The sequence below is a fragment of the Mauremys reevesii genome, linkage group 6 (genome assembly GCF_016161935.1).
Source record: "Mauremys reevesii isolate NIE-2019 linkage group 6, ASM1616193v1, whole genome shotgun sequence".
NCBI lineage: Eukaryota > Metazoa > Chordata > Testudines > Geoemydidae > Mauremys > Mauremys reevesii.
In genome coordinates, this window is record NC_052628.1 from 98,317,110 (window position 1) to 98,332,316 (window position 15,207).

The 15,207-nt window shown below is 43.7% G+C and overlaps 1 protein-coding gene across 3 annotated transcripts in view; it reads right to left on the reverse strand.

Moving 5' to 3' along the window:
- The window catches only part of FOCAD (focadhesin), a 191,039-nt gene that overhangs the window by 171,691 nt on the left and 4,141 nt on the right, over positions 1 to 15,207 (reverse strand). For all 3 annotated transcript variants that reach the window (XM_039544825.1, XM_039544826.1, XM_039544827.1), the window contains exons 2-3: positions 7,186 to 7,275; positions 3,318 to 3,392 (exon numbers count right to left, since the gene is read on the reverse strand). In XM_039544825.1, the coding sequence (XP_039400759.1) occupies positions 3,318 to 3,392; positions 7,186 to 7,242 (132 nt within the window). In that variant the 5' untranslated portion in view covers positions 7,243 to 7,275. The remainder of the gene's footprint in view (positions 1 to 3,317; positions 3,393 to 7,185; positions 7,276 to 15,207) is intronic.

Genomic DNA, 15,207 nt, shown 5'->3' on the forward strand with positions numbered 1-15,207 from the left:
TGCAGTTTGTTTTCCCATGAGAAATTTCAAATTAATAATCTCTGTTCAAAATTTATTGTTGGAAGCAACATTTTCCCATGAAAAGTTTCAGTTTGGTTCCTGGGCAGGGGGAGGAGGGAGCACGGACAGGATCGATTATGGATGAGGGGAGAGGGAGACGATGGAAAAAGTTTGTGGACCATTGCTTTTAGAGCTGCTGCATTTCCAAATGTCTGAATTTGTTACAGATGGGCAATAATCCCTCTGTAGAACTGAAGTGACTTTAAAATTCTTTCAACCTTAAGCAAAATATGTTTTTAACCTGGAGTTGTGAATACAGGGAAGCTTGATCCAAAATCCATTGATTTCACTGTGTTATGGATCAGGCCCTTTTTTTGTTATTTTGATGCTACACATCTGTTAATTGGTTGATTTACTATTTACTATTTGGTTTGTGAGCAGAGGTAAAAGGATAATACATGTTTTTAAACTCTAACAAGTCAACACTTTGAAACCTTTACAAAGAGAACACAGAAGATGTAAGTAGAACTATCCTTATAGTTAGAAAGTTTTCCTAATAGATAACCTAAATCTCTCTTGCTCCAGATTTAAAGTTTATTAGAGAATATTTGAAAATAAATGATACAAAGTGTTTGAAGCGTCAGTTATTGTGTCATTGGGGGTAACATACAGGTTGTAGGGGGATATTAGCGTTTTGGTACTGGACAGCATATACCATATACAGTCTGTCATGTCCCCAATGTGGGGTGTATGGTGGGTGGGATCAAGATACAGTCAGGAGGCAGTGGGGGTACATTACTCATACAAACAGGTTACAGACAGTCATAGGCATGAATAAGCGGGCTGGATAATGGGGATGGGACGACCTTCACATGGTGGAGTTCGGTTCGGTGGATTTAGGGCTCAGGGAATAGAGTCCAGCAGGGAGGGTTCACAAGTCTCCTCACCCCTGCGGGTGCACGGGGCACACCCGCTCACACCTGGTATTGGCGGTGGCCGGTGATGTGCTCCATGTAGATGTCTCTAGACCAGCGAATAGTGTCCGAGACCATTAGGCGTCTCATGAGCCGTGCGTAGCGACGGCCCACCCCACAGGTCCGAAGCACGCGTTCATTGCAAGGGTCCCAGGCACCCAGGGCCCCAACAATCAGGGCGTCGGTGCAGACCTCGTAGCCCTTTGACCGCAGGGTGTCCGCCAAGGGGGCGTATTTTTCGAGCTTGCGGGCTCAGGCCTCACGGAAGGCCGGGGTCCTGTTTTCAAATGGAATTGTCACGTCGACGAGGATGATCCACTGCTTCTTGTTCTATCTTCAGCTGACATGGAGAACAACTGATCACCATCCTCTATAATAGCCCTTAACATATTTGAAGACTTACCAGGTCCCTCCTCAGTCTTCATTTCTCAAGATTAAACATGCCCAGTTTTTTCAACCTTTCCTCATGGGTCAGGTTTTCAAAACCTTTTGTTACTTCTGCTGCTCTCCTATGGACCCTCTCAAATTTGTCCACATATTTTATAAAACATGGACACAATACTCCAGCTAAGGTCTCACCAGTGCCGAGCAGAGCGGGACAATTACCTCCCATATCTTGCATATGATACTGTTGCTAATAAACCCAGAATTATATTAGCCATTTTCACAACACCATAAGATTGCTGATTCATATTTAATTTCTAATCCAGATCCTTTTCACCAGTATTACTGCCTAATCAATTATCCCCACCTTTTGTAGTTGGGCATTTGATTTTTCGTTCCTACGTGTCTTTACTGTATTTCATCTTGTTGATTTCAAATGAATTCTCCATTTTGAATTCCAATCCTGTCCTCCAAAGTGCTTGTAACTCCTCCCAGCTTGGTATAATCCACAAATTATATATACACATTCCTAAGAAGTGCTAAGCATACAGTTCTCACACAAACACAACCCAATATCAAGTGGTACCAAAACATCCCAATATCAAGAATGGTACAAAAATATTCCCCAAAAACAACAAAAACACACTGCTTAAGTATCTTCCTGAATAAGGATCTCATGGGGGAAGGATGGGGAAGATAGGCAGTTTTATTCAAGCTGTTAAACTCTATGGATTTTGTTTGCTATTTCTTAACACCAATTTATCTAAAACATTTTAGTCAAGAACTTAAAAAAAAAAAGCAAGACTTAGCATGCCTGATATCTTAAAGGAAAACACATAAAACCCCACCTCTGTAAATGATATCTTTCAGGTCTTTATTTATCCCAAAACAAACAAAAAAGCCACAAAACCATTCCTTCCCTCTACCCTTTTACAGGTCACCTTTAGAGAAAAGGAAATGCCAACTCTGAGCAGGGGCGGCTCTACAAATTTGGCCGCTCCAAGCAATCATGCCCGGGAGGCGCCCCCGAGCCGTGGGAGCAGTGGACCTCCCGCGGGCATGACTGCGGAGGTCCGCGCTCGGCGGCTCTCTCAGCCTCCCGCAGCTGCGGACGGGGCGGCGGCTCGCGAGCTGCCCCAGTCATCGCGCCGCGGAGGGTCCAGCCGCGCGCGGGCGGGCCCACGTCCACAGTTATGCCTGCGGCAGGTCTCGGGGTCCGTCCCGGGCCGGCCTGGACCTCCGCCCAGGCAGGCAGCGCAGGCAGAGCCCCCCCCCCCCCCCCCCCCCCCGCCCCCGCGGGGCGCGGCCTTGCCTGCGCTCTTGCTGGGCTCTAGAGCCGCCCCTGACTCTGAGCCCTCTCCTGTGGTGCTCTGTGACACTCATCATGACTGGCATTTTCTATGCCGCTCAACTAACAAAGGTTGGACAAACTGAAAAGTAAATTATGGCCTTGAGTCACGTTGTCTCATAAGGAAAAATGAATCCTAATTTGCTAATACAAAAGGAAACATTTAGCTACAGAGAATTGAAATTAAATATGTCCTGCAATTTTAACTCTGAGGTCTAACTTGCAAGATTTTAATATACAAACTGCAATGATGTATGTAGGGCCATTACATAATAATCTGTTTGAAAAGTTCATTAGCATCACAGATCCCACAATTAAATTCTTGTCTGCAGTGATGCAAATTTTAGAAAACAAAAAACTGTCATCAGCCAAAGTCTAGCAGCCAGTTAAACATTATCACTCTATTGTTGGTTACTATTAGCCATTGGGTCTCAAAATGGAAAAAAATGGTTACCCTTTAGATCACAGAGATTTACAATCTCCAGCTGTATGCTCTAAAACATAACACAGCATTTGCAACTTTATTCAACATGAACCAGAGAGTATGGGAGACCACAGAAGAAGCTTGGAATCTGATGTGGGAGAGTAATTGAAAACAAAGTAATACAGACCTGGTTAGTAGACTGTCTGATCTTGTCGGATAAAACATTTTCTTTTAGCACTGCAGCAATAAGATGACCCACTGCCTATAAAAGACACAGAAATAATTAAAATATGCAGCTAAAGCTGCACTCTGCACTATTGTTTAGAAAGGGGACCAAGATCAAAGCTGCAGCTGCAGTGCTAGGAAAGCCAAAGAGCTTGTTAATGCAACATCTGGATAAAAAGAGATGCCAAACAACAATTTGCAAGAGAAGTTGAAATGTATCATAGAACCACCAATCTCCAGTCTGCAGCAATATCACCTTGCACTATTATCCTGTCAGAAACTAACCTCAGTAGAGCTCTGCATAGACATGAGGGTCCGTCCACATGGAACAACTCTCATGTTTAGGACCTAAACCCTAATCAGAAGTTGTTGATACTTTAGAAGAGGAGTGGGCAAACTATGGCCCGGGGGCCGCATCTGGCCCTCCAGACGTTTCAATCCGGGCCTCAAGCTCCTGCTAGGGAGTAGGGTCAGGGGCTTGCCCCACTTCACACGGCTCCCAGAAGCAGCAGCAGGTCCTCTCTCCAGCTCCTATGTGTACAGGCAGCCAGGGGGCTGAGCATGCTCCCCCGACATCGCCCCCGCTGCTCCCATTGGTCGGGAGGTAAGCGCCGTCCAGAGCCTGCACCCCTGACCCCCTCCTGTGCCCCAATCCCCTGCCCCAGCTCTGATCCCCCTCCCAACATCCGAACCCCTTGGTACCAGCCCAGAGCACCCTCTTGCACCCCCAATCCCTCATCCCCAGCCCCACCCCAGAGCCCGCACCCCCAGTCAGAGCCCTAACCCCACACTCCGCAACTCAACCCCCTACCCCAGCCTGGAGCTCCCTCTAGCACCCTGAACTCATTTCTGGCCCCACCCCAGAGATCACACCCCAGCCAGAGCCCTTACCCCCTTCCGCACCCCAACTCCCAATTTCGTGAGCATTCATGGCCCACCATACAATTTCCATACCCGGATGTGGCCCTCAGGCCAAAAAGTTTGCCCACCCCTGCTTTAGAACATCAGCTCTTACAACAGACACTTGTACAGCTATGTTTGTCCACAGATCTCAAAGTGTTTTACAGACACAGCGTTACACTTCCCACTGAACAAGTGAGGAAACTCAGGCAGGGAGCAATTAAGTGACTTGCTCAAAGTCACACAGCAAATTAGCGGCAAGGCTGGGAACAGGGCCACAGTCTCCTGACTTCCAGCCCTACATGAGGCCCACTGCTTCTAAATGCCACACTGCACAGAGTAGTTAATGCCAAATATGCTTAGTTACCTTTAACCCTTGTATTCAACTTAAGTTGTATCTTTTATAGAGATGGGCTCATGCAACAAATTCATATCTGAATTCCAAAAACCTCCAAAGTTCAGGGATTATTCAGATCTGGCGTTTTGTTTATATCCATTACAATAATAAGGTTCATCAGTAAAATTTAGATAGAGGGTTGAATTTTAATTTAATGGAAGATGTATCAAAGTCCCCTAGACTGCTTGAAATTCTCAATTCCAGCTCAGATTTAAACAACTGCACATGTACAGGTTTTTGGAGCCACAGTTTTGGCTCATATCTCATTCTTTGCTCTTTCTTGTTTCATTTGTGTTGCTGTCTCTAAACGGAAAGTCTTTGCGAGAGATCCTTTCACAATAAAAATATAAAGATGCTTAGGGGTATTACTGTATCCAAAAGAAAAGCTGAATTTATTCATCACTGGCTAGGGCAGATCATTAGTGTCTGAGAGGAAAAACTGGGATGCCAGCTAAAGGAAAAAATAGCACCTCTATTTCATTAGTGTGTAAAGAAATGATGAAGGGACAGGAATGTAGATTGTTTTAAACATTTCCAAGCTCCCTCTTCTTCCTTTTATAGTTTAATTACATCTTCCTTCAGACACTAGTGGATAGCATGCCATGATTTTATAAATGTAAACCAGTAATAATACTTCTAGTTAACAGTTCACATTTCCAGAACACGCAACCGCAAATTATAACCAGTTCACTCTGTCCAAGATTACAAGAATGAGGTTATTCAATGCACTGTTTTAAGTATTTTAACATATTTTACCAAAAAAAGAAAAAAAATAGATGGGTTATTATCTGTGTGTCTTGTTATTATGTAAACCAAGAAAGAGAATGGCACAAAGTCAGATATCTAAGATTTTCTATGGAGAGCGCCACACGAGTTAACTGGTTAGATCTGCATGACACTGTCCTAGTGGACTTCAGTGGGCCTTCTGTTCATCTCTTTCCTGGTTATAAGCAGCGGTGCTTCAGATACACATTCACAACCCCATCCTTACAGACACTCTGGTTAGGGTGGGAAAGTTTTATCAATACAGAGGGCTTTGCAGTATACAATAAAAATGGTAATACTCTGGGATCAACCTAGCCTCCTCTGGGACATCATTTCACAGGCAGACCCCCTTGACCAAGAACATGGCCGTCACATCTTTACCCTGGGCTTTGTAAGCCACATTGTCCCAGAGTGAAGCTTTCTTGTGGGGGTCACAGATAGAGATGAGGTCGTTTATACCGTTGGGTCCTGAAAGTTGGCTCCTGATCAGGGTAAAACTCTGGAACTGGCAACAGAAGCAAAGTGGGAGCTAGTGGAGTAATCAAAGCCCAAACACAATACTAGTGACCTTAAAAGATAACCACCCAGGGCAACGGATAGCAAATCTCACTGCTGTTTCAAAGGGGTAAATGCTATAAAGAACCAGGATACTTTCCTTTTCCACTGAAGGAATCTGACACTGGTTTATCAGGTGGTTCAAAGCGTCAGGGTCCTGTTTGTCTTCTCATTAAGTCTTAGTGATCCAGTTTCATCAGTGATGAAAAATACGTTCCTTCTACCTCCAGCTTTTTAGGAAACTCCACCCCTTCCCACAACACAAGGATCTAGTCATGCTGCTTTATATACATCTCCAACAGACAGGATTACTGTAAATCAGTGTAGCTGGGGTTAAATGTGGAAGCAATGCAAAGGCTCTGAGATGTACAGACTGTTCACAGTGACCTGTCCTGCTGAGGAAGCAGTTGCCACAAAAATTACGAGTTTTGCATGGCGTTTCAATTTTTAAGGCAGAACAGCAGGAAGAAGAGAAAGGCAAAGGGAAAGTGCAGCTAAAAACAGTATATATATATTTTATTTAAAAATAATCATGGGTGTAGGGACGACATATTTTTAACCATATTCTATTATTATTTCTCTGACCCATTAAAAATAATGGGTGTAGGGATATATTTTTATTTTGCGTGATGAGATTCCAACTCTACCACTGTGAGTTGGTTTATGGCTGTGACATCATCAGAGAGGCTTAGCCAGCCAACCAGAATGTAACTTTTAACAATCAGCACCCTCAGCCATTCTCTAATGAGTGCAGCTGTTCTCTACTGGCTCCAACTTGCCAGGTGTAGCAAGGATCTGTTTTTAGTAGGTGGTGGCTTAAATATTCCCAAGGACTTCCAGAGCTACAAGGCATCCACAAGGGTCAAAGTCTGTCAAGGCAGTTGGGTGGTTAATGCCATCCAGCCTCATTTAGAGTTTGCAGACTTGGAGAGTTCCTGTCATATTCAGTTGATCTATTCTGCAAAGTAAGATGAGAGCTCTTTGCAGTGGTGAGCGACTGGATTTGATGTTTGGATTGTGCAGTCAGGCTGATTAGCCAGTGTTTATTATATCAGAAAGCTCTGCTGCCTTTGATTTTATGCCTATAATGGCAAAGGAGGAGAAATGTTATTTTTGTCTCTTTACTGCAGGGATGCAGAGGAAAAGGTATGTGTATAAAATGAAAAGTTCTGAATGTGACAATTCACCAGGTTAGTATTAAAAAGTTAATTACCTGTGACTGAATAAGCGCGTTAGGAAATTCCAGCCGCTTCTTGATATCGTCTGACATTTCTGGTTCTTTTACATGATATTAATTCAGGTTCTGTAACATAGATTAAAAATATACTGTTTAGGACTAGAAAAGAAGGCATATTACACATGAGGAATAAACACAACTAAAAACTTATTACATTGCACTCAGACCGCAAGATCTAAGGATTACTAGCATCGACCATAAGGTGGTTTACATGCAGGGCCCTATCAAATTCACGGCCGAGAAAAACACATCACAGACCGTGAAATCTCGTCTCCCCTGTGAAATCTGCTGAGGAGGGGCAGGGCTGGGACGCCCCAGCCAGGGCTACTACCTACCATGAGCTGGACTCCAGCTGCTAGTCCTGGCAGGGCTGGGGAGGGATGAGACTTCCTCTTCCCCTGCAGGGGCCACTCATGGAGCCAATTCAAACCAACCTCTGGCAACCTCCTTCAGCTGCAGGCAGCTCTGCAACCCTGCCCCACTTCTTGGCCCATCATGCCCCAGATACAGGAGGAGGAGTCATAAGAACAGCCAGACTTGTTCAGACCAAAGGTCCATCTAGCCCAGTATCCTGCCTTCCGACAGTGGCCAATGCCAGGTGCCCCAGAGTAAATGAATAGGTAATCACCAAGTGATCTGTCCCTGTCACTCATTCCCAGCTTCTGGCAAACAGAGGCTAGGGATACCACCCCTGTGGGGGGGGGGCACCATTATCAGCTCCTCCGCCGCAAAGCGCAGCCCCAGTCAGCACCGCTCCACACCTGCCCAAGGTTTGCAGTTGGCGGAGGGGCAAATGCTGCCCCCTGCCTCCTAAACTGCCTATGTTAAAAAGAGGGGGGCCTAGCCCCTGGCCTCCCCAGTTCCGGCACTGGTACCCCCCCCACTCCTACAAAGGTTCAGGCACCCATGCCATTGCTCCCCCATGAGGCCAGCCCTGCCCCCTGCAAAAGTAATGACCCCCCCACACCATGAAACCCTCACATCTGCACTGCCTTCTGCTCTCCAGTTGCCCAACTCTGAAGGCAGCGCTTCCATCAGCAGCAGCGCAGAAATAAGAGTGGTAATACCACGACCCTCCTACAATAGCTTTGCGACACCCTCCCCTGCCCCCGCACAATCCTCTTTTAGGTTAGGATCCTCATGGTTATAACACTGTGAAATTTCAGATGTAAATATCTCAAACCATGAGAGTGATTTTTTAAAAGCCTCTGACCGTGAAATTGACCACAATGGACCATGAATTCATTTGACACATGGGTAAGAAGCAGCACAAGGTTAAGTAAGTATCCCAAGGTCACATGAATGGCTAGAGTGAGTAACTGAGGCAGGATGTTCCAGTTCCCTACCCCCTGGATGAACCACAATATAGTTACCTGCAGACTAATCCTTGATGTGTCATCATCACAGGCATCTGCATGTTGCAAAGCCCCAAAGGTACTGATCCTGAGAAGTGCTGAATGCTTACCACTCTTACTATGAGAAGTGTAGATGCACAGCAACTCTCAGAATCGGCCCATGCTGGTGAAGTGAATTTCTATCGAAGGAACTTATATGGCTCCGACTACTGTGGTATCTGTACCTTACAATTTTTAATGTATTCTTCTTCACAATACCCCTGTGAGGGGTGGAAATCTTGTATCCTCATTTTACCAATGGGGAACAGCGGCAGAGAGAGAGAGAGGCTAAGTGACTTACAGTCATACAATAAGTCTCTGGTGGATCAGGGAAGTGAGCCCAGGTCTCTCAAATCCCAGGCTAATGACTTAACCAAGGGACCATTCAGGTAGTCAAGTTACAAAAATTAGTCATGACAGGCGCTGGACTAACAGCCCTGAGCAGTGTAGTCCTGTTCACAGAAACTGGCACCACTGGGTTACAGCTGCACTGCCAAAAATGTATTATTTTTCCAAAATTTAAGAATAAAACCCATTGGTGATCTTAGGACCCCAAGCAGGGAAAGTAACTGAAAGGAGGGGCACACTAGAAAAATCAACAGAAGAATGCAGCACTATAGTCACTGCCGAGCTGCAGATACATAAATAACAAAATTAGGCCTTGTCTACACAGCCCAGTACAGTCACTACATACTTTGAAGATAACAGTTACACCAAACTGTTCCCTAGCATCACTGTCAGATTTCACCAGTTAAAGCAAGGATAGGCCTACCCAGCACTGGGATATGAGATCAACAGGAAGAGGTACTGGTGATTCAGTTGGCGGCTTTTTTCCTTCTTGGTACTAAGCCAACATCCCAGAAGAGGGCATGGTTTTGTTTTTCAAATGAGATTTAAAACTTGCCGGACACCTGTGGCCATTCAAGATCCCATGACACATCCTATTCATATAGAATTGTCAACCTCAGTGTCCTGGCCTAATTCTAATTTGAGTAATTACCTGCTACCCAACTAAAATTTCAGCCTAAGTTTCTATCAGAGTTCACCTCCTAGAAAGTAGCTACTATGGACTGGTTATCATGTAAATCCATCCCAGGGGTTTTGTCATTCTAGTGTCAAAAGAATGAACTGGAATGATAAAACCCCACCCACACCAGTACAGTCGTTAAAACTTATTAGCATCTTTCATGAGGAAAGATGCCAAAAACAGTTGAGTTCTTGTCAAAGGAGACTTGTGAAGAGATCATTGCTGCTATCTTTGAAAAAGAATGATCTGAGGACAAAGCCACTATTACATAAGGCAGCATAAGCTTTTTTTAAATCTGTGCCAAATGTTAACAATCATCCTGTGAAAAAGTGGCTGTTGTCCCAACCTGCCTCATTTTCAAACACAGAAATATAACTTGTAGCAAAGTCACATCTGCCAATAGACTGAAAATGTTACTGCCCCCTTTTTAAATATATATAGTTGACCTCTCGAGGTCCCTTCCAGTCCTATGATTTTGTAAAAATCAACTAATCCAGTTCCTTGCACTCATGGCAGGACTAAATATTATCTAGACCGGGGTGGGCAAACTACAGCCTGTGAGCCATTTTAAGCCGGTCCACGAGCCGCACCATGCGTCTTGGCCCCGCTCCAGTGCTCCGGCCAGGGCGCTGGGTTGGGGGCCGCACCACGCTGCTCATCCCGACTCCGGCTGGGGCGCAGGGTCAGGACTGCACCACGCCTGAGCATCTCCTGAGCTCCCACAGCAGCGCTTTGAAGATTCTAGTGTATACGTAGCTTCTGTCTTCTCTTCTCCAGACTAAACAAAACACATTTTTTCAAACTTCCCTCATAGTTCATGTTTTCTAGACCAGTGCTTCTCAAAGTCGGGCCACCGCTTGTTCAGGGAAAGCCCCCGGCGGGCCACGCTGGTTTGTTTACCTGACGCGTCCGCAGGTTCGGCCGATCGCAGCTCCCACTGGCCGTGGTTCGCTGCTCCAAGCCAATGGGGGCTGCGGGAAGGGCGGCCAGCACATCCCTCAGCTCGCGCCGCTTCCCACAGCCCCCATTTCTGCAGTACTTCTTCCTAGGCAGTCATTTTCCATTTTGTATGTGTGCAACTGATTATTCCTTCCTACGTGGAGTACTTTGCATTTGTCCTTATTGAATTTCATCCTATTTACTTCAGACCATTTCTCCAGTTTGTCCAGATCATTTTGAACTTTAATCCTATCCTCCAAAGCACTAGTAAGCCCTCCCAGCTTGGTATCGTCCGCAAACTTTATAAGTGTACTTTTTATGCCATTATCTAAATCACTGATGAAGATATTGAACAGAACCGGACCCAGAACTGATCCCTGCAGGATCCCACTCATTATGCCCTTCCAGCATGACTGTGAACCACTAGTAACTACTCTCTGGGAATGGTTTTCCAACCAGTTTTGCACCCACCATCTAGGTTACATTTCCCGAGTTTGTTTTATGAAAAGGTCATGTGAGACAGTATCAAAAACTTTACTACAGTCAAGATGTAGTGCCTCAGCAGTACAACATAAGGTCAAATGTTTCTTTAAATAATAAGTTTGGCTGCAGGATCATCAATCCATGCACTGTTGATTTCAAAAAGGGACAGCTCAGAATGAACCAAATTGCTAAGATGCAACCATAGTTACTCACAGCTATTTGAACATTTGCTTTCTGAGTCCTCCAACTTTAGGCTATTTATTCACAGCATCTTTTACATTTAAAAAGAAAAAACAATTCAAATAATTTCTCAGCTTAGACTTATATTTAGATTTTGTTTTTAAAATGCATAAGAAATTGTTTATAATATCTTAAAAAATAATTTTGATTTGTTTTTTGAATAGACCAAGTCTCCCTTCCAGGTTGAGCTCTCAAACACAATAGCAACATTGTGCCAGTGTGCAAGAACTTGAACTTAAAAATAATTAGAATCTGACTTGCCTTGGCTCACCATTCAAATTGAAGTGCAAACAGTATAAATATCAAGCCATAAGTTTGGATCCAGTTTAGTAATATGTCCTTTGTAACAAAGGAAAAAAATTTTAAAAAAATCTAGTGTGGATTGAAATTTTAAAAAATAGTTCTACATGTGCAAAAGCACTCGTACAAAAAAATATAAGCACATGCTTCAGATCTGTCCTTCACTACACATGGATGGCCCATTCCTGCCTCTACTGAAAGCTATGAGAATTTCTCTACTGATCTTGACTGGAACAGAATCAGGTCCTGAAGGCACACCATTAGAGCCTGTTACATCTTTTGGTGCAACTCACAATAGAAGGAGAATCAATCACAGAATCACCAATCACAGGATAATTGTTACAACCTCAATTAACCCAAACCCCCGTTAGCTAAATCAGGGTCATGTCCCCCGGTATTTCTGAGTTACATTTCTACAAACTTACTCACAAGAGTAATTCCATTTACTTCAATGGGACTATTGTGAGAGTAAGGACTATTCATGTCAGTGTTTCCAGTATTAAATCCCTACTGTATAAAAATAAATTTTATTTTATTGCACAAAGCAGATATTCATTCATACAGGAGATCAACAGAGGAAATAGATACGGTCTCTATCTTGCAGAGAGATTCATTTCTGACTACAACTTGTCAGCAGGCCACTTTTTATTATTCACGTTAAAAAGAAGTAACAATACAGGATCATTAAAAGTGCTGAATCTTCTATACACAAATAGAATCAGATGTCCCAGCTTGTAGATAAACCAGAAGTCTATTATTTGACGTAAGCAATTATTGCCTTATCTACAATAGCTCTCCAATGTAGTATGTCTTCTGCTGTAGTTAAGTATTTTATGACTCGATCAGTGACATTCAATGTACAACATGTGAACTAGCCAAGTATTTATACATTTTAGGTCAAATTGCTCAACCATCATCTTCAATGGGAGTCATGAGAACAAAGGAAGCAATATTTCCCCCTTATGCACTCTGCATTAACTTTTACAGCAGTAAAGGTGAACTATAAGCATGCACTTAAGTGCTTTTCAGAATCAAGGACTTAGACCTGAATGTAAGCTCATTAGGACTGAGATTCCTTATTCGAGTGTGTCTGTAAACAGTGCTTTGCACATTCTGGGCACTATCAGAATACAAATAATGATGCAAGGGGAAAATTGCACATCACACTAGAATGAAGTAGAAAGCAACGTTCTTTCCAGTTATGGACAGATACATCTATTAATTCAGTTTTGAACTTTGTTCTAGCAAGACACCAGATCAGTGGTGGGCAACCTGCAGCCCGTCAGGATAATCCCCTGGCGGGCAGTGAGACAGTTTGTTTACATTGGCACGGCCGCCCGCAGCTCCCAGGGGCCACGGTTTGCCATTCCCGGCCAATGGAAGCTGCGGATTACCTTGACAGGCCGCAGTTTGCCCTCCACTGCACTAGATCAAAGAAACTTTGCTGCAACTGCACCCAGATTACAGTATAATAATATCTTACATTTCAATGATACCTTGTGTTGCACAAATACAGCAATCAACTCCCTACAGCTGAAAGGCAGCCTCCACTGCAAAGTGCATCAGAACAAAGACCATTAATCCCCAGAACACTAAGTTGACTGGAGCATTTATTTACATTTACAGGCCTAACATGCAACAAAAACTGGTTTAAAAACTTATTATAAACAGCATTATTGGCATTCTATTAAACTTTTACTCTCATGGGGAGGTTGAGTGGAAGAGGTTTCAGACAATATTCACTGAAGTTAAGGCTCATTAAAAGGCGAGCGTAAGCACAGCCTTATGCAGGCAAACCTCCAATCATGCAGCCAACACATTCACATCCTGACTTTAAATATGTTAATTTATTCCATTTCTGGGCTTCCCATGTATAGGTATTGCCACATACGGTGGAAACACTGTGACAATCATTTGATGGACCTCTCTGGGACCTATGCTATGAGGAGAGTGAAGACAAAGTCTAGGAACAGAAGCATAGCTTCTACCAGTTTAACTGCTAAAGGCAGGTGACCTTATACTGCAGAAAATCTCTGCCACAATTTATAAATAACAGACCGCAGCAAGTGGAGCCAGCAAATTCTCTCTCAATTGACCTCAGTCATCCCCTCATGCAATGCCTGGGCATGGAATGTATACAATACCCACACATAGATCTGTGTATAGATCACTAACGTTATTATGCGCTTTTTGCTTAAAAATAAGTAATCTACTGATACTGTAATCATTCAAACTACACCATTGACCTCAAGGGGCCAATGAGCATGAAAATACATACAGTGTCCTAGTAAGCCCCTTCCCTTAGTGTGCAAAAAAGAGAAAAAGAAATCGTGCTCCATTCACAAGGCTGAGTTCAAGTATTTTTCTCTTAGTTCATTTTCTTATCCAATTGCATTTACTTTATGAAAATTGAAGCTGTTGAGTCAAAACTGAGCCAAACAGAAAGAAGTCAAAACAAGTGTTTGTTTTTACTTCAGTTTACAAAACAACCTTAGTTTAATACTTAATTCAAAGTCACTTGTTGACATAATTTTAAAAAACACAGCCACTAAAATACACTGTACTGTACCAAACACTGCCTTACTCTATGATGCCAAAGTCAATGTTGTCCCTCATTCCAACTGGGAACCCCGAGGTACTTTGTGGTTAAGCAGCAACTATGTGCATCAGAAGTTATTTTCCATTCTCACCTGCTAGCCAAGATGGCATATTGCAGCCACGGGGTGATGACAAGTTCTTAAGCTACAGAACAGCTGCACTGCCACTGCATGGCCTAGGGCAGGGGTAGGCAACCTATGGCACGCGTGCTGAAGGCGGCACGCGAGCTGATTTTCAGTGGCACTCACACTGCCTGGGTCCTGGCCACTGGCCCAGGGGGCTCTGCATTTTAATTTAATTTTAAATTAAGCTTCTTAAACATTTTAAAAACCTTATTTACTTTACATACAACAATAGTTTAGTTATATATTATAGACTTACAGAAAGAGACCTTCTAAAAACGTTAACATTTATTACTGGCACGCGAAACCTTAAATTAGAATGAACAAATGAAGACTTGGCACACCATTTCTGAAAGGTTGCCGACCCCTGGCCTAAGGAAAGGATTTCCTCCCACTCACACATCACTTTAGCACAGGGGTTCATCAGCCTTTTCATAGTGTCCACCTTATTTCACAGAAAGATTGACCCAGAGACTAACTCCCCTCCCCTTTAGGAGCATACGGGCCACTTCCTCCCCCCTTCCCAATAATGTAACATCCACATGGCAACTACAGCAATTGCTTATATGGACAAGTAATACACCTCTACCCCGATATAACACAACCCAATATAACACGAATTCGGATATAACGCAGTAAAGCAGTGCTCCGGGAGGGGCGGCTGCACACTTCTGCGGATCAAAGCAAGTTCGATAAACGCGGTTTCACCTATAACACGGTAAGATTTTTTGGCTCCCAAGGACAGTGTTATATCAGGGCAGAGGTGTATTAGAAATTATTTAACATACTTTAGCTGTCTTCTAATGTGGAAACAAGGAAAAGAGCCAGCACCATGTGAGCCGTCAGGTTTCTATGAACGAACAAGTACTTAGCAAACCACTATGAAACACTGCTC